Source organism: Plectropomus leopardus, chromosome 16 (genome assembly GCF_026936395.1).
Source record: "Plectropomus leopardus strain MGB_pleo_1.0 chromosome 16, ASM2693639v1, whole genome shotgun sequence".
NCBI lineage: Eukaryota > Metazoa > Chordata > Actinopteri > Perciformes > Serranidae > Plectropomus > Plectropomus leopardus.
The window spans coordinates 25,329,450-25,348,955 of record NC_142191.1 but is presented as its reverse complement, the minus strand read 5'-3'; the positions used below and the strand labels follow the sequence as shown (position 1 = coordinate 25,348,955).

The 19,506-nt window shown below is 38.9% G+C and overlaps 1 protein-coding gene across 6 annotated transcripts in view; it reads left to right on the top strand.

Moving 5' to 3' along the window:
• The window catches only part of myt1la (myelin transcription factor 1-like, a), a 72,877-nt gene that overhangs the window by 48,206 nt on the left and 5,165 nt on the right, over nt 1-19,506 (top strand). For 3 of the 6 annotated variants that reach the window (XM_088089421.1, XM_088089422.1, XM_088089420.1), the window contains exons 11-24: nt 1,982-2,092; nt 3,332-3,552; nt 5,327-5,622; nt 6,270-6,287; nt 7,457-7,681; nt 11,433-11,584; nt 12,761-12,829; nt 13,003-13,065; nt 13,172-13,255; nt 15,955-16,176; nt 16,452-16,543; nt 16,621-16,724; nt 17,547-17,690; nt 19,200-19,262. In XM_088089421.1, coding sequence (XP_087945547.1) covers nt 1,982-2,092; nt 3,332-3,552; nt 5,327-5,622; nt 6,270-6,287; nt 7,457-7,681; nt 11,433-11,584; nt 12,761-12,829; nt 13,003-13,065; nt 13,172-13,255; nt 15,955-16,176; nt 16,452-16,543; nt 16,621-16,724; nt 17,547-17,690; nt 19,200-19,262 — 1,864 coding nt within the window. The remainder of the gene's footprint in view (nt 1-1,981; nt 2,093-3,331; nt 3,553-5,326; nt 5,623-6,269; nt 6,288-7,456; nt 7,682-11,432; nt 11,585-12,760; nt 12,830-13,002; nt 13,066-13,171; nt 13,256-15,954; nt 16,177-16,451; nt 16,544-16,620; nt 16,725-17,546; nt 17,691-19,199; nt 19,263-19,506) is intronic. The other 3 variants (XM_088089424.1, XM_088089423.1, XM_042503363.2) reach the window with 3 other exon arrangements.

Below are 19,506 nucleotides of genomic sequence, written 5' to 3'. Positions count from 1 at the left end.
TGTGTGTGTGTGTATTGGTAATAACAATATTTCACTCCCTCTGTGTATGAAGTGATTAGGAATTGCCCGGAGTGACAGACGGAGGGAGAAGCAGGAAGTTTTGAATAATAACTGTGTTTCAGGCTTCTCTCTAACGCCAAATTCACACTGCAAAAATCATGTCAGCAACTTGGAAATTACTGTCCGTCCAGTCAAAGCCAACTTTATTTATGACTAACTGTCTTCACCAAGAATACCTTGAAACTATCAGACTGTTTAGTGGACAAAACATTTTTTTTTTTTGAGTAGCTAAACCAATAGCTATGTACGTGTCAGTCTGGATTAACAACACATTTTAATTGTCACTTTTCACTTGTAATTCTTTCTTTTCCTTTTTTTTTTGTTCAGAAGCGCTGCACAATTGTTGGCAACTTATAGCCTTAATTCTCGAAAATGACAAGGTTTATCAGGGTCCAAAGCAACTGCTTCAGTAAATAAACATAATTTACCCTAAATGAGACACTCATTAGATAATTGCAGACATAGCAATTGATGGAAAGTAGTAGATATGTGTCATCTGCATAGCCGCCTGTGGGGTTACACTTGACTGCGAAAGAAAAAAACAAAAAAACTTGAACTTGATACAAATTTAGAGGGTGTTGCTTAGTTATGCTCGTCTTTGGGAGTTGGTGTGAAGTAACACGTTTGTTTAATGGAAGTGACTGCAAACACATTTAAGAGAAAAGCGTTTGTGTGGAGCAGGACCCACTGCTTCTTACTCCCAGCTGTCCGTCAACCAGTCAGTAAATAGGTGGTGGGTAAAATAGCAGACCAGCACCTAACCGCTTAGGTACAGTTTGAGGAGTTCACATAGAGTCACTGCAACAGTAAGGTAGTCATAACGGGCACAGTGCACGCTCTAATGATGGGCCCTTATGCATGCTAGTCATTAATTATGTACGTAAACTAGCTACCGTATAATTGCATTGTGTTATTGTATAACACCCACATATGTATTGCCCAGAAGCCATCATTGCACATATATAAATAACAAAAATACCACAGAAAACAAGGAACTACTCATTTGATTTAGTTTTTTTTAACAGTTTACTTTTAGTTCATGTAGAATAACCACATATTTTTTTTAAACAGATTTTGTTACAGATCGCTACTGACTATTTTTTATCCCTTGTGTTTATTTGTTTTTTTATACATTCTAAAAAAATTTCATTATTGTTGTAATTTTGTAAAATTGTTGTAATCGCTATTTACTTTTTCCGTGGTATTTCAATCCTGCTCTTTGAAGCACTTTGGGCTGCATGATTGTATTAAAGGTGCTCTATATATAAAAAAGTTTGATCTGACTTTTTTTCATATATAACACAATCTTTGGTTTAATGTTAGTTCTCCTTCAAACACAGGAATGTTTCTAAATTGGCAAAAAAGAGCCCATTTTCTGCCCAACATATTGTTTGAGGGCTTACTCTTTCTATGGATCCCCTCACTCTGTCAGCCCCAGTACAAATACGCCTGCACTGTCTATATTTACACCCCTGGCCAGTATATAACGAGTTAGTCAATGAACTAGTAAACCAATCAGTCAGTAACAATTCTGCTTAAAAAATTATAAAGCAGTCCGACAGTCAGTACAGAACTTAACTACCAGTTAGTCTGTTCTCTAGTTGTCCAGCTATTATCAAGAAAACCATCAGTCTGTAAACCAGTCAAAGTTTGACTTTGTAAACCAGTAAGTCACTGCATCAGTCACAAACCATCAGTCAGTAAACCCGTAATGCTGTCATCATGAAGTAGGCCATATTAAATCCATAATTCATTCTGAACTGCTGTTACTGACAGCTGAACCGGTCTCCATTCAGAGCCAGATGCTGTGTGTGTTTGTGTCTGTGTGTGTGTGTTTGTGTGTGAACAGTACAGTATGTAACCAGGCTGTGTGCTGTCCCCCCCCCCTCCTCTGTCCTCCCTCCTCCTCCTCCTCCTCCAGTCTGTCCGGCTGTCCCATCGCTGCCGCAGAGAAGATGGCGAAGGTCCACGAGAAGAGCCTCCCAACTGACAGCGGCAGTAAGACCAATCAGACGTCAGACCGTGTCCTCAGGTACCACCCACTTAGAGACTTAGACCATAATTAAGATTACATGCATCACACGTGTTTGTCATGCAGGGCAACATTTAGACTTCAGGCCTACCTTGCCTTGATCCTTTATGGTTTTGGAAACAACTATGGAGTACATTATTATTATTATTATTTAATTAAATCAGGGATGCTAAGTGGTGCCCATTCTGAATTGTGCTGAATCCCACAATTTCAGCTACAGATCACGTGAACCTTAATGAGATAGGGAAGCTCAATAGTGCAGTAAAGCTGTAAAAAACAGTCCAGCCTTGCCTCTTAAAAAGTATAAGACAAGAAGGCTTTCGCAAATGAATTAAGATTATTATGAGTCTCTTAAATGAAGGATGTCAAATGGTACAATTAAGCCACTAGCGCATTAACTCTGCCTTTTTTCATTAGTACACAGTGGATAGCAAATGGTGACATGAAAATTTTAATTTTCTAAACCAGGAATTGCAAATAGCTAGTATAGATAACCAGCATAGAAAACAAAGTGACTGTTTGTGTTGACTGTCTCCTAAGATGTGGAAACACATAAAGATATGTTTTTAGAATCTGTTGGTCATACTGCTTAGCTTAAAACTGTCATGTGTAAATAAGGGATGCTTAATGGTGCTTTGAAATGGAAGCACAAGCCATTAATACAGCACCTACCCTGGTTTGTTCATTGTCATTTTGGGATGTGAAAACAGCAATTTTTTCTTAACTGTGTTGCTTAAATCTGGGATGCTAAATGGTGCAGAAAATTCCTCACACATGTTGGCGGGAAGCAGCTGTAGATCATACAAACTTTAATTGACTGGTGAAGCACAATAGTGAAGTAACAACCCAGTCTCTCATACATATCCACAAGACCAAAAGACGTAATTTCTTGTCTCTTAAAGATGATGTCAAATGGTTTCCTGTTTCCTAAGATTTGGAACCATGTTTTGATATCATTTACATATAAAATGTAAAGCTGATACGTCAGATAATGCAGAGAAATGAGCAGTGTGCAGAATTCCCCTTCTGCACCACTGTGTTGTCATGCAAATAAACTGTTAATTATTAATAAGGGATGCTGAATGGTGTATACAAATTTCCAGAATACACTATTAAGACAGTGTCTACTTTGTTTTGTTGATTGCCATCTTGGCTTTGGAAAATATATTTATATTCACACTTAATGCTAAATCAGAGATGCCGAATGGTGCGGAGAAATCCCCTCTGATTGCCTTTCAGGCCGATGTGTTTCGTCAAGCAACTGGAGATTCCTCAGTACGGATACAAAAACAACGTTCCCACCAGCACGCCACGGTCCAACCTGGCCAAGGAGTTGGAAAAATACTCCAAGACCAGCTACGACTACGGCGGCTACGACAGCCAGCACGGCAGCTACGGAAAGAGAGGCCCGACAAACAAATCCCACCACGGGCGAGACACCTCTCCAAAGGGTTATGATGGTAGGAAAAATGAACGCACATCAACAAGATGATCAAATTCTAAATCCTCAGTCTCACAGTAAGACTGTGTGACTATCATTTATCATTTATGTCATTTATTTGTCTCCTTTGTTTATAGGAGGTGTGGTGTTCTGTTTTTTTTCTCCAGCTTGCTGGTGGAAATAAATATGTCACAGTGGGTGGCAACAACACAGATGCTGTATCTACAGTACAATACTGGAATTCAAATAAGTTAGAAGAAGAATAACAAGCAGTATCGAGAAGAAGCAGGTGTTGCAGCATCATTATTTTGTCTGAAAATCTATTACATTCAGTCTAAATCCCATTTTCTGTTAATGAAAATGCCAAATTTCCCACTTCAGGCAAACGTAACATAACATTTATTTGAATTCATGTTGCTTTTATTCCTAATTTCTCTTAATTCAAAATGACCAGCAAAAACAGGTGGACTGAAACAGATCTACTATCAGTCCTTTGTCTCAGTTTAATGAAATAAACCACTATGAAGAATTTCTATTCATTTTCCTATTCTAGGGAGAACATTTTGTACTTGACGACAAAGGCTTGATTACACACACACACACACACACACACACACACGCTCAGCACTCAGTGTATTCTCTTTGTTACAGCGCTGAAAATGCCGGTGTTTTCCGCCTCTCCACATGGTTAGAGTGAAAGCAGAGCAGAGTTATGGAAATGCCAAGCCAAGAGCCTGCCTCCTCTGAGCAGTGGATGGAGGGATGGAGGAAGGGAGGAGGTGCAGATGGAGGGATTGTGAAACAGGAGAGAGATAATGGAGGCGAGCCCTGTTTCTTTGGCTGGGAGCCATTAGTGAGACGCAGGCAAGAGGGAGGTTTTTTAGACGAGGTGTCTGCGCTCCCCTCTCTCCGTCACGACTCCCTCCCTCCTTTCCAACATCCTTCCCTCCATCAGCATCACTCCAGCCTGCCGAGCCCCGATTCACCATTGCACCAGCATACAATAACTGTCTTTCTCCCTTTTTCTTTGTTCCTACGTCTGCCTCCTCTTGTCTGGTGTTATTCTACATTTTTATTGTTGTCAACAAATCCAATGAAGAAACCCAAAACAGCAATGTGTTTGTCCGTCTCTCAATACTTTTCGACTTCTCTACCACTTGAGTATGTGACTCAAAGCCCATTCGCTCCTACTAAAGACATAGATCTTCAAATATGTAGCTTCAATACATAGTCCAAAATTTCAGAAATCAGCTGGACACTGTGGGTTTTTTTTATTTGCAAATGTTAGTGAACCAGGAGGAAACAGTGCATTTGTTGGGGACTATATTCAATGGTGGATTAATTCACAGTTGTTGGTCAAGCGAGTATTTGGGGCAGCAGGATAGTGTTTGTGGGATTGAGTCAAAATAAATTACATTGTGTGTTCATGGTAATGAAGGAATATGTCACCCACTGCAGCAGTGTGGCTCATTTGTGTGTTTTAAACAGTTTTTGGACAACAACGGAGCTCTATTGCACAGAGGGAGAAGGCTTTGATACAAACACACACACACACACACACAATACTTAGTCGATACATTCACTGTTGGTTAATAAGGAATATCACCATTCTTTCTCCGTCTTTCACTTCATCAGATACTTTTTTGGCATATTTTTAGATGTGACAGAACCTTTTTTTTTTGTAAATTTGTATCCATCTGCCTCACAGTTTGGCCAAATGCCATCACCAATCTAACAAATCACCCATACATGTGTGTGTGTGTGTGTGTGTGTGTCTGTGTGCCTCCCCACAGCCAAGCGCTACTGTAAGACGTCAAGCCCGGCCAGCAGTACGACCAGCAGCTACGCTCCCAGCAGCAGCAGCAGCCTGAGCTGTGGAGGAGTTGGAGGAGGTGGTGGAGGAGGAGGAGGTGGCGGTGGAGGAGGAGGAGGAAGCAGTGCCAGCAGCACCTGCAGTAAGAGCAGCTTCGACTACACCCACGACATGGAGGCGGCCCACATGGCGGCCACGGCCATCCTCAACCTGTCCACGAGGTGCAGGGAGCTCCCGCACGCTCTGGGAGGGAAACCCCAGGACCTGCTGACACAGGTAGTCTGAGGCGGTGTGCACAAACACGTCTGACTTCATATATCACAGTTACACACAAGAGCAGGAAAATAATAAACATTATGTTAGCATCAGGAAGTTACTTTAAAACGTGTAGAATAAACAATACATAAGACATCAAATAAAGTTTGAGTTATGCTCATCACAGTGAGATTTTGTTGGATAATTCAGATTTATTACATCTTTAGTCTTATTTTCATTGTTTTAAAATCTTTTCTATCAGTAATGATAGCATTGTATCCATCAAGGTCATTTTTGAGATCTGTGAACATGGTGAAATCTATAAAAACACAAGAGATATTCATAGTTAGACATCTGGACAAGTTGTCAACTTTTTGGGAGTACGAAGGCGAGTAATAATTGAATTTTAACCAAAATGTCTTTTTCAAACATCCTTCACAGTTTACAGATTCACTTCTTGCGTCAACTTTGACCCACTGTTTTTAATATAATTATTTGCACAGAGTTATTCTGGGCAGTAAGGGGTTATTACCAACATTTAAGGTGTACTTACTTGCTGTTGCCAACATTTAAGGTGTACTTACTTGCTGTTACTACCTTTACATGAAGCAGTTCAGATAATCTGGATAAACTTTTTTTTTCCCATCCATTTTTCTCCATGTTTCCAGATCTCAGCAGTCAACTTGGTGAGTACATTATTATTATTACTGGTAGAAATGATGAACAAGACCATGAAAATCAGACTTGAGTTATAATGAAATGAACATCATCTTTTAACGGTGCTTTAATGCTAGTATTTAATATGAATCTGAAAACTTTGGCAATATGAACTATCCAATATGCCAATATTTTATAACTCATTTTGGCCAATTGCTGATATATGTACATATCTTTTTCCACCTAACTGCAGAGAACATCAAGTTTATCTACTACTACTTTAACCTAGGTTATATATAAAGCATTCCATATTTATTATTGTGCAACAAATTTTGAACAAAACTAAACTCTATTTTTTTTTAGGATCAAGTTTTTTTGGAGCTTGACTGTACTAGGGACTAAAAGTCAGGCTGTCTTGGCTTCTGCTCTTAATTTTTTACTATTTTGTGTTTAATCTTTAACTTGTAAGTCCCCCAATTTTACAAAAGTGCACTGACAGAATTGTGACCAATTCATGTACTTAAAAATGCTTTTCAACACCCACCTTGAGGCTTGTCAACAACCACGTCAATACAGCATCGTATCATGATAACTTGTATGGCAATATTGTATCGATGCACAGACAACGAGTATTGACTTTTATTTATCTTTTTTATGGAACTTATTATCAGTACAAGAAAACAAAGCAATGTTTATTTATATACACAATGATTATTTATATAGCACCTTTCATAGACACCAGCAACAAAGTACTTTACAATCAAAATAAAGTAAAGTAAAGTAACATAAAATAAAATAAAATATAAGTAGCCTACTAAAATAATAAAGTCAAGTGTTTTCTAAATCCACTAGATATACTTTGCTGCACTGAAAAGGATTGAAGTGAGATGAACTGACTGAAAACATTATCTATCTATCAAATTTTGACAAAGTTTTCCTTTGGGGACATCATTTGTAGTTGTAAAACAGTAATAAATTGCAATATATCGTGATATATGTTATCGCAATACTCAGTAGATCACAAATGTTTAAATACTGCAATACATTTACAATAATATTGTATTGTGACTTAAGTATTGTTATATATATATATTATTGTATCGTGGGGGCTCTGGTGATTCCCATTCCTACCAGCCAAAGTTGTTTGTGAGCTGTGACACCAGTGATCATCAGCTCTCTCCCTGCTTCTCTCCATCAGAGCCCAGTTGGCGACCTTGATGACAGCGGTGCTGTGGATGTAGCTGGTCAGCCCGGCGGTCCGGAGGGCAGCGGGACAGTGCTAACCCCCCTGCAGCCGATGTCACCCCAGCGGCAGGCTCTGCTCAGCAGCCGCTGCTACCAGCTGAGCGACACAGACTGCTGGGACCTGCCTGTCGACTACACCAAGATCAAACGGCTGGGGGATGAGCAAGACCACAAAGAGGTAATGGGAAGGTCTCAGAAACATCATGATACGACTGATGGTTCAAAGTTTACAGGCATCATATTGAAAAGAGGTACTGCAGATCTGTCAGTGAATTTATATCCAAAGTACCACAGCAGTTTGTAGATCTAAAGACATATTTACACCGACACATTTGAGTGGATTCTTTGTGTAATTTCTGCACAATCGCTTTAGTTCAAACTGTTCAAAAGTTCAGTGATGTGAAGGCAGAGAGAAGAAAAACACTAAACTCTAAACCTGAAAGCCACCTTAAACTTTTCATTAAAGATGAATGTAAGGTGCACATTGAATAAGTGACCTGAAAATGTAAAAATTTAATCAATTTTAGACCAAACTGAAGCCCTAAAAGCTGCTCATGCTCCACACTCTGGCCTTACAGTTATGATTAGAGGCTTTAAGCACCTAATTTAATATTTAGGCAGCCTGTCGCCTAATCATGCCAAGTAAGGATAATTTGAAGCATGAAATTGAGAGATTTAAGGAACCCAGAGTTTATATTAAAGGGTGCACACATAGATTAAGAGATGATTACACTTTATAAGCTATTTAAAGGGATGCTTGTCCCCTGGTGCATAGCAGAAAAGCACCACAGAGAAGTTGTGGACTTATTTTGCGAGGGCGTAGTTGTGGTTGCTAGTACGCATAATTTTTGCATCACTTTGCATACATATGAGGGAATTTTGTGAGTTTGGAAAGGTCCACTATGTGTGTATGTACGACTTCACTAACCAAAGGCATGGAAACTGCACAGAACGACGGTGCTTGCCAAAGTTGTACATCACAGTGTGGGTTTTGTTGTTATTCTTCACCCTGGAGCCACTAAATAGAAATAGTTCAGCACTGCAAATAATAAGAAAAGGCCAGAGACAAAGACAGTGCTTCAAGGAGCTTGTTTTACTCTCAAGGAAATAAAATGTGTTGTTTGAGTTTTTAAAACTTTGATATTGAAGGAGAAAAGGTGCTGCAGCCTGTGCAGAGAGGGAGTTTAAATGTTAAAGTGACAATCAGCGAGGATAGAGCTAATCCTAATCAGAGCAGGATCCATATTCATCAAACTTCAGAGAAGCACACTTAAGAATGCTTAAAGAAAACAGCTACGAAGGTACTTTGCTGAAAGAGGAAGAGGAAGACATTTCGTTGTGACCTATTTTCTCATTCTTTCGTATTACTTTCAGCAAAGTGTGAACATTTAAGAGCTATGGAAGCCAAATTCTGCTAGAACTAAAACAAAAAATTAAGTAACTCGGAAACTTTCTCATTAATTTAAGGAAATGACATTATTTTGAGATACCATGCCATTTTTTGAGTCATTATTTTCAGATCCCAAGACATTAGTTTGAGATACTATGTCATTATTGTGAGGTACAATGTCATTATTTTGAGAAGTTTCTCAGTTTTTGAGATATAATACCATTTTTTAAGATACCGTGTCATTATTTTTAGCTACTAAATTATAACTTGAGGAAGTTTCTCATTATTTTGAAGCACTGAGTCATTAAGTTGAGTTAATAAATAATTATTTTGAGAAAATCTCATTAATTTGAGATACTATGCCATTTTTTTAAGATTCTGTGTCATTATTTTTAGATACCAAGTCATTATTTGAGAAAGTTTCTCATTATTTTGAAACAGTCATTATTCTAAGTTAATAACTCATTATTCATAAGTCATTATTGCAAGAAAGTTTTCTACTGTTTCAAAAAAGTTTCTCATTTTGAGATATGAGGTCAATATTTTGGGAATGTTTCTCATTTTAATGATTTATATGTTTTTTTTTATCATTGGATGGAAATGGGCTTCTAAACCTGCATCGACAGCATCGCTGTCTTTTCAAGTTCTTAGCTGTAACCTACTCAGTGATATGTTGTTCTGCAAAAACACAGCGGAATACAATCAGTTTTAAATACACAAATCCAATATGCAAGTTGATATTTAGTACTGAATTGATATGTGCACACAGTGGAGATGCATGAAAAGTGATTGCAACCTAAAATAATGCCAACCTCAGATTTGTGCTTGTTGTTATGCCAATAATAGATTAGAACTACCTTACTCTGAATTATACATTCACCATCAAAGGGACCTGTGGAGTTTAAGAACATTTTGAGTCAAAATAAATGTGATAAATAGACATGTTTTTTCTTTAAGTGTGTGTGAGAAGGAATAAAAGTAAAGTTTTGCTTTCACTTAAATTTAAAAGCTTACTTTTACCAGTCTGATAGCTAACTCGGGTTGATAGCGTGGATGCAGCCGTCTCTCCATCAGGTCTTAGTGCGCTCTCATGTGGTGAAAAGCAGCACTGCATCAGCTCAGACCCAGCAGCTCTCTGAATGAACGCTTCAGGAGCTCGAGCATGGTGCATTAAAATGCTGAATTACACCACTAATACACAAGTAAAACATGATAGATCATCTGCACGCTTTAAATCCTCGCAGATCTGATATCACACAGAGCAATCCATGCAGCAAATTGCTACATTTGCCTCGTTGGATTTAGAGCGCTGAAGTGAAAGGTTTTAATCAGGAGAGTAATTGCGTTTGTTAATGAAGCACGACATTGCAGAGGAGGCCAGAGCCTGGAGCTCGCCGGCTGATGGGATTTTTCTCCAGACAGTCCTGAACAATTTCTGCTCCCGACTGAGGAGGTGTGATGTGTGGACTGCAGAGCAGACTGCAGTGCTCACAGCTACAAAGGCTCCTGTTCACTGAGTTCAACTGAGTCTAACTGGTGCAGGACGACACTGAACTGGTTACCCAGGGCTGATACATTTCACAGAGTCATTACCATGTGTTAAAGTAATCAAACAGGGCATATATAGACATACAACATAATAAAGAAATCATAACAGGCTCTCAATTTCAGCAACATGGTACAATAATGAGATTATCAGACTGTTCTAGATTATCAGACTGTTAGTTGTTAATAGTAATAATCATATTAATATGTCAGATGACTTCTGTCCTTCCTGTTATTTATTAAACAGCACTTTTTCTTCCATGTAAATGTATCTTCTTTTTACAGCCTCTGTAGGTTTTCTTTGGTCTAATTTTAGAAATGCACACACACCGTCAACAGCTGCAGTTGCTCATAATTCTTTAAAGTTTTCATATTGTAATTACAGATGCAGTCACCTTTTATTTTCATTTGTTCTATAAAATATACTTTTCTAAAGGCCCAAATTAGTCTGAGCAATAATCATAATCACAATCATGTTGATCATCAGAAAATATGCAAGAACACACAGTGAATAAACACCAAAACAGTTTTTGTCATTTTGCCAAAGTTTAGCAGTGAATTGAAGGAAGTTTTCGTGTGTTTGAGTGACTTTTAAAAGTTTTAATGGCTTTAAAAGGCTAAATTATTGCAAAACTGCATGTTCAGCCATGCGACAGAGCGGGTGTGATCACTCATATGTCCCATTTGGGGTTAAGGGAAAATTAATTATAAGCTGTCCCACAGAGGATAAAATTACACTGCTTTTTAAAAAAAATTGTAAAAAAAAAAAAAAGTCTGTCTTACAATAAAATGTCATTAAGTCTTGCAAATGAAAAATATACCAGTGGATTTTGCCTTTCTCAAAAATAAGTGTTCAAGAAAGTGAGATTAGAAAGCATTACATTAAATAACTTGATGAATATTCTTTGAGTTATCATCTGCGTCTCACATGTAAACATAATGTTGCAGAATTATGTTAATGTGTTGACATGGAGCCCGTAGTGACGTGTCGTAGTCTGCTTATTTCTCGTCTCTACACCAGAGCGACGAGCTGGATCCCTTCCAGGAGCTGCTGGACGAGCAGCGCTACCCAGCTGAGGTCACAATGCCCAGCCCCAAACACCACAAGTACCCGCCCTGCAAGGAGAGCAAGAAGGAGCTCATCACGTAAGACTCACTCGTACCTCTGACCTGATTAACACAGCACCATAATGGGATGTCTAGAGGGACTTAAAGTCAACCTAACTTCACTTTATTGTCCCTTCATGGAAATCTACTCTTTAAAATATGCAGTACATAAACATACATATAAGCTTAAATTCAAAAACACAGTACAGTCTCCAGAGGTCCAAAAGGAGTGCATGTGATTTTATGCCATCATCAATAGTTGTGGCTAAGAGCTAAATGTTTTTAGACTGTACATATCTCAAGAATGACCTGAGGGAATTTTTTTAAAATATTTGGCACAAACATCCACTTGATTATAACGATAAACTAATTATATTTTGGTGTTCAAAGTTCACTTTTGGTGTTTCAAGGTCACTGTGACCTTGTCTGTGTCATGCTTGTGAATGCTGTATATGGAGAATGCCTTTCTATGAATTTGGCACAAACGTTCACTTGGGCTTCACAACGGCCTGATTATATTTTGAAGATCAATGTCAGTGCCACCTTGTGTTTGTCTTATTCTTGTGAACACAATATTTCAAGAAGGCCTTGAGTGAGTTTCCTCAAATTTGGCACAAATGTCCACTTGGACTGGAGAATGAATTGATTGTAATTTGGTGGTCAAAGGTCACTATGACCTCACAAAACATGTTTTTGGCCATAACTCAAGAATTCATACACTGATTATGAAAATGTTCCACACAAATGTCTAAAAGGATAAAATGATGAAGTGATAACATTTTATATCCAAGAGGTTAAAGGTCAGCTTCACTGTGACATCATAATGTTCTGCAAACACATTTTTCTGGCCATTATTCAAAATCAAAACTCTGGAACAGAAAGGGAGACATTTGGTCAGATACTGATTTGATGTGTGTGAAGCATCCATGTTTTTATAGACATAGATGTAAAGTGTAAATGCAACTTGACCAGTTTGCATAGTCATACAACCATGAGACGCTAGTTCTAGGCTGCTAATGTTAAGAGTGAAAAACAGAAACTTTTGTTTCCAATTTTTTTTCTTGCTTGAGGAAAATAAGGTTAATGCATTAGTTTGATGAACATGCACTTGTTGTTAAAATGTTTAAAAAACAGCCTAGTTTTTTGTGAATACAACTTTCAGAATCAAGTTAAGGTTTTGCTGGAGTTCAGTTTGTGTCTCTTTCCCTCCTGCAGGTTGTCAAGCTGCCAGCTGGCCGACAAGAACATGCGCGGGATGATGACATCCAACTCACAAGAACTCAGGTGAGTCTACAAAGTCACTGTACTTTGAATCATATTCAGGGCAGGGCTGTTATTATGACCACTAAAAGCAGGACCAGGTTTGGACAGGTCAGAGGTTCAGATGGAGTCCGAATGTTGGTTAAGCTCACAATTCAAGACCAAGATGCTGTTTAACCCTTGCGTTTGTGCCTCAGGTGTCCGACCCCTGGCTGCGATGGATCTGGACACATCACTGGAAACTACGCCTCCCACAGGAGGTACAGTAACTACAGTTCAACTACAAATGCCTGCAGCTGTGCATGCAGCTTCACTGTATATGTCTTTTACAGTTATAAATATAAAATTTGTCCTCCTATCTCGTAGTCTGTCCGGTTGTCCACGCGCCAAGAAGAGTGGCATCAAAATCCTGCACAGCAAAGAGGATAAGGACGACCAGGAGCCAATCAAGTAAGGTTTCTTTCAATTGTAGCTTTGATAGAAAGCCTGGGAAGTTTCAGCGGGGGATTTTGAGAAATCTTACCCTCAAATGCTCCCAAATTACCACCTCACCTCTGTTTCATGGAAGACAGCCATACGCCTTCATCACATAAACATGTCAAAAGTCAAAAGCTTTCTGCTTGTTCTGTCTGACAAACATGCCAAAGCCCCTGGATGTTCTTTTGTTGTTGATAAACTGTCTTTTGACCACTCGATTCATCCAGCACCAGTTCAATGAAGCACTGTGAAGTGAAAAGTACTATGAAATGAAAATGTGTTGAAAAATTCTGCCCCTTGAAATCGAAAAGATTATATTTCTAAAAGATTTACTGTATATTTCCTGGTATGTAAATAGAACAACAGTCACTTTATAGTGACGGCTCTCTGTCTGTCATATAGTCATCCATCTACTCTTTTAAAATGCTGCCTGTGTGTGCTGACCTTTCTAACTTTAGGGAAGAATATTTTAGAGAGGAGCTGTGGTCAGTCCTCTACTTCACCTCCCGCTCCCAGCAGGCCGAGTCCACTAAAGGTTAGCACTAGTGAGCGTTTGACATTTTCCTTAAAGCAGAGCCATAATGTTAAGCCAATACGACCTTGTGAATAATAAGTTCAGCTGGTGTCAGTCTGCAGCCAGCTGTTGCTGCCACCTCTGTTCCATCCGCCATCATCGTTAACAGTGGAATCATAATTAAGCTTAACCTGAGCTCGGCTGGGGAGCGGCCCCACCGACGCTGGGCTAATTCTAATCAGCACAAATGTCACTGCGAAGGGCGTTTTGGGATGCAGGAGGCAGAGCAGAGTGTCTGGAAGCCGAGAGGGTGTCATCGGCAGAGCAAGCCGTGTTTGTCCTGCTCGTCGTTGCACCGCTGTGGCCTTGAGGCAGAGTACGGGCGAGAAGGAGGGGGTTGTAGGTGACTCTGTGCCTTCCCCCTCCTTCCATCAAATCCTTAAGAGATACCGTTTTTTAAAAAACTTCACAATTTTTATGCCTCTGCACCGGCAACAGCTGCAGCCAGAGGCCTTATGTTTTTGGGTTGTCCGTCCATCCATCACATTCTTGTGAATGTGATATCTCAAGAACGCCTTGAGGGAATTTTTTAAAATTGCAATTTGATTTCGATGGTCATAGTCCAAAGGTCAAGGTCACTCTGACCTTGACTGTCCCATTCTTATAAACACAATATCTCAAGATTGTCTTGTGGGAACTTTTTCAAATGTGGTACCAACATTCACCTGGACTCAGCTAAAAAGGGATTCACTTCTGGTGGTGAAAGATCAGGGTCACCGTGACCTCATCCATCACATTCTTGTGAATTCAATACCAACGATTTCTTCAAATTTTGCGCTAACATCCACTTGGACTTAACAATGAACTGATGGCAATTTTCTGTTCAAAGGTCAAGGTCACTGTGACATCATTATGATCTACAGAAACACTTCTACTACTTTTTATTCAGAACAGAAGTGGAGACATTCGGTCTAGTACTGAATTGATGACACTAATCTTTAGTGCCAGTCTTAATTCTAATGATGTTATGATTGTTTAATTGGAAGTGTAAGATGAGATTTGTTTAATTTGGTAGATGATCTTGTTTTCTACTCTGATTTATTTAGATAAATAAGTTATTTTAAATGTATGCCTAATTCATATATTGTTTTGAGTTGCTCTTACTTTTGAAATAAGAAAACAGGAACTACTTAATGTGATGCACATTTTGCGGAGTGATACAAGAGATGCTGTGTGTGTGTTCTGTGGAGTTGAGTAGTTGTCCTGTAGTTGGGGCAGATATTAAAAACTAACGGATAAACTGAGAAAACGTCCCCGTGCTTTTTCTTACTCACAGCCCTCAGATTGTTTAACCTTTTAAGTTAAGGCTGGAAGAAGGCAGCTTCACACAAGCAAAAAAACATTTTGATTTCTCCTGGTGAAATTTAACTTGCAATGGCATTAGAAACTTGCAGTTTGATCGATATTCCTCTGCATGAGTTTCATCTTTCCCTGTCTCTATTGTATACAACCTTGTGGAAACTTTGATGAGTCCACTCTTAATTCATGTTTTAACAAGTTTTCCCTTAATTTCCAAAAAGGGGTGAGGGTGGGACGGGAAATTCTGTGAGGACAAGGCAACAATAAAACTCAAGCTGCTTTAAAGGTATCTGCTGCTGGCATTTGAGAGAGAAGGCCTGATGCAGATCTGTCCTCTTGCATTCCTCTCTCTTAAGTGAGGTTTGGAGAGGAGCCTTTTAACCCATGATGAGCTGATTGAAGATGAGCCTCAGCTGGTTCTCCATGACTGCAGCATGTGGTGGGGGAGTACTGATCAGCTACTACAATCCTCAGCTGCGTTTCTACTGAGTTTTTGTACTTTGCTCTGGCTCCATCTCCTGGTGTCTGAAAAACCACAACCTGTATAAACAGTATACAATGACAATTAGTTTAGTGCACAACTATTCATACTTAATATTGTTGTGAAAAGGTTAACATGTAATAGTTTCTTGCTTTAATAAAAGCTGATGAATCTTGTTCTTGAACGCACCAACCGGGAAGAGGTTTTGAAAGGTCTCAGTGCTAGTCAGCATTTAGTTGCCTTTGTTTTTTTTTTCTAGATTGTGATGGACTTCCTTTATTAAGCTCATCGACACCTTTATCTTGTTTTTCCTCTCAGGTGTCCAGTGCCGGGCTGTGATGGACAGGGTCATGTGACGGGGAAGTACGCCTCCCACCGCAGCGCATCAGGCTGCCCCTTGGCGGCAAAGAGGCAGAAGGACAGCTACGTCAACGGCTCGCAATTTGTCTGGAAATCTGGCAAGACAGACGGCATGAGTTGCCCAACCCCAGGCTGTGACGGCTCGGGACATGTCAGCGGCAGCTTCCTGACGCATCGGAGGTTGGCGTGGCTCTGTGTCATTCTGTTTCAACTGTATCACAGACATTTGTATTTGATGTATTTGTTATGATGAAGGATTTGAATTTACACTTTCCTCAGATCTACAATGCTTATCCTAGATGACTATTTTACAATACGTAGATTGATTTCCTTCTTTACAGGCTGCCATTGGTTTCGCTTAATTTCTGAAAGTGAAATCAGCTAGCACTGACTAACCCATGGCAGTCAAGCTTTCGTCAATGTGTGTGTGTGTGTGTGTGTGTATTTTATTCCAGTCTTTCCGGTTGTCCCCGTGCCACCTCGGCCATGAAGAAGGCCAGGATGAGCGGTGTGGAGATGCTGACAATCAAGCAAAGAGCAAGCAAAGGTTAGAGCTAAACCCTAACCCAAGACATGGGGGAAAAGAAGTATTTGAATCTAATTCAATGTACTTTTTGGTGTCAGGCATTGAAAATGATGAGGAAATCAAACAGCTGGATGAAGAAATCAAAGATCTGAACGAGTCCAACAATCAAGTGGAATCCGACATGATAAAACTGAGGACACAAGTAAGTTGACCTCTCAGTATGTGTGTTTGTGTGTGTGTGTGTGTTTACTGTCACATAAATATATTATATGGGTAGATTAATGTTGTTTGGAAAACAGATTAAAATATATCAATCTGGTGAATCTTGTAACAAACATGTTCATTTACTAAGTGAATATTCCAAGGATTGATATCAAACATAAAAATACATTCACAAGTAGAACATTTGTGAAGTGAGTTCATGACAGCACAAGAAAAAAGACAAGAACCCTTCTGAACCTTTTGATGCCGACTTTATACAGATGATGTGGCCTTTTACATGTAAGATCTTGCAAACTTTCCATGCATAGTATTGTATGATAACACATAAACCTTGTTTATGTGCTTCATTTTCAATTATTCCCTCCGTGTTTACCTGTTGTCTTAATAAATAAAGTATATTACTGAATTCCTCAGGTCTCTTACAACTTCATCCGGCTGATTGTACGTTGCTAATTGTTTTAAAATCAATGTCAAGCTGCTATTGACAAAATTTAACGGTCACATCTGTACAGATGTTTCACATTGAAAGCCTTTCAAGAGCATTAAAGGCAAAATCACTCCTGTTCTTGGTAGTCTGCTTTTATTCTGAATCAGGCAGTGATTTTAAAAAAAGGGCAAATGGAGTGAAATAGTAAATAAAAACAGTACTATAGATAAAGATAGAAACTCGTAGCAGAAGAGTGGTGAGTATGATGAAATAAAATTGGTACAAATTTTCTGAGCAGTTTCTGTCCTTGTTTTGCATCCCTTTCTCTCCATAAAATGCCTCTCCCAAAAATGTAACTGCTGCTCATTTTGATAGATCACCACCATGGAGACCAACCTGAAGTCCATTGAGGAGGAGAACAAGGTGATCGAGCAGCAGAACGACTCACTTCTGCACGAGCTGGCCAACCTCAGTCAGTCGCTCATCAACAGTTTAGCTAACATTCAGCTTCCGCACATGGTAAGAAATAAGTTGATTGCACCGTCAGGCAAATGGTTTGTGAAGACTACTTTTACAGGCTTAGGATTCAAATAGAAGAAAACTACCAAGAGAGAAAAATAATTCTTTCATTCTTTCATTTCTAATTCAAAGACACTTGTTTTTACTATCATCTATGGCGGATTGTCGAATCTTGAGACATGAAAGTATTGTCAGACTATTTTTGTTCTTGCATTAAAGAAACTATTATTTTTTATTACTAAATAACCCATTTCTTCAAATTGAGATATATTGATAAACTCTAAAGTAAAAGAAAAGGGATCCTTTATTTTCATTTTATTGTGTTTAATCAGTTTATCTGAGGGAGTTTGGAGCTTCAGATGTTTGTCTTTTTCATATTTAATGTGCTGGATTTGTTTCTTGCTTTATTCTAAACATTAAAATCTGTTTGTGGGACTACAAAAGATTTGAATTGATCTGCAAAAAGCCAACATCTGCTCACAATATGAATCCAGGGAGGTGTTAAAGTCGTCTCCAGCCTATTCTGTAGCGACACTCAGGTTTATTTCTCATCTGCTTCTTTCTGTTCGCCACCTTCTTCTTTTTTTCCCCAGCAGTCCATGCTGTGCTTCTTCTGTGCTTTACAACGCCTCACAGAGTTTCACACAAAGAAACGGCGCTGTCTTTTTTTCAGTTTGAGTGAAGTGCTCATGGCTGTTTTGACGTCATGTTGTCTCAGTGTAGAGAGAAGACTGGGGCTAATTGGATAATCTCTCTTCAAGCAGTATGAAACCGAGCTGCTTGATAACTGGACTCTTAGCTTCCTGTGCTTTCATTTATGTGCTGGATCGCTTCATATCACACTGCGAGAAAAATGTCCGTCTTAAAATGAAATTTGATCTTTATCCCTCCTGAAATCAGCTCTAAATTCTGCTTACTTTCACTTGCTTTGATTATTTCAAATAGAATTATATCTTGTTTTTAGATAATTACACAGTTTTCTTGAAATTAGTTGATTTACATCGTGCATAGAGAAAACTTAATAGAATTTTCCCTTTATTGTTTCCAGAAAAGTACCAAACTGATTCTCAGGTTTTATTCACACTGCAGGACTTTTGTGCAACCGTTCCTACTTTTTTAGGATAAAAGATACACCCATTTTTAATAGGAAACTATCAATATGCACAGTAAGATATGACAAAAAGAGGCCATATCCATTTTTGTTTCAGTACAGTCATTTGCATTAATAATAACTTTAAGGGGGCGTAGTGTCTGTTGTTCTTCCTGTCATTAAGACTGTTATATCAAGTCATTGATTACATATATAAACAAAGAGAATTTTTGTTTTGTCATTTGTTGGAAAGACTAAGAACTAGGGAAACCTTTAGCTGTGATGTGAATAGAGCTGGAGGGGAAATAATTTGCTTAGGCGCGCATTGTGTGTTTTTTCTCGGTGTAGCCTATGAAGCCTTGTGACACCGCCATATGTCTAGCGGGCTAATAGACTTTTCTGTACACCCTCTCCTGTAGAGACCGCTGCCACAGAAAGAGGCCCCAGTAAAGCATAACTGCTGTTTACAGATGCCTCCCAGAGTAAGAGATCCATTTATCCTTTATCCAATTATCCTTCTCTTCTGCACTGTCATCCTCCCCTTCCTATAGCTCCCTTAGCCCACTGTAGTGTCCGCACATCACAACTATCCATTTATGCTGCAGTATACCTCAGTCAGTAATATACCTCAGTCATTTTCCCAAATGGGAAAAAAAAACAAAAACAAAACGTCAAAACTGTCTTTAAACATAATTTGTTTCATGTATTTTATTTCCACCAGCGTTT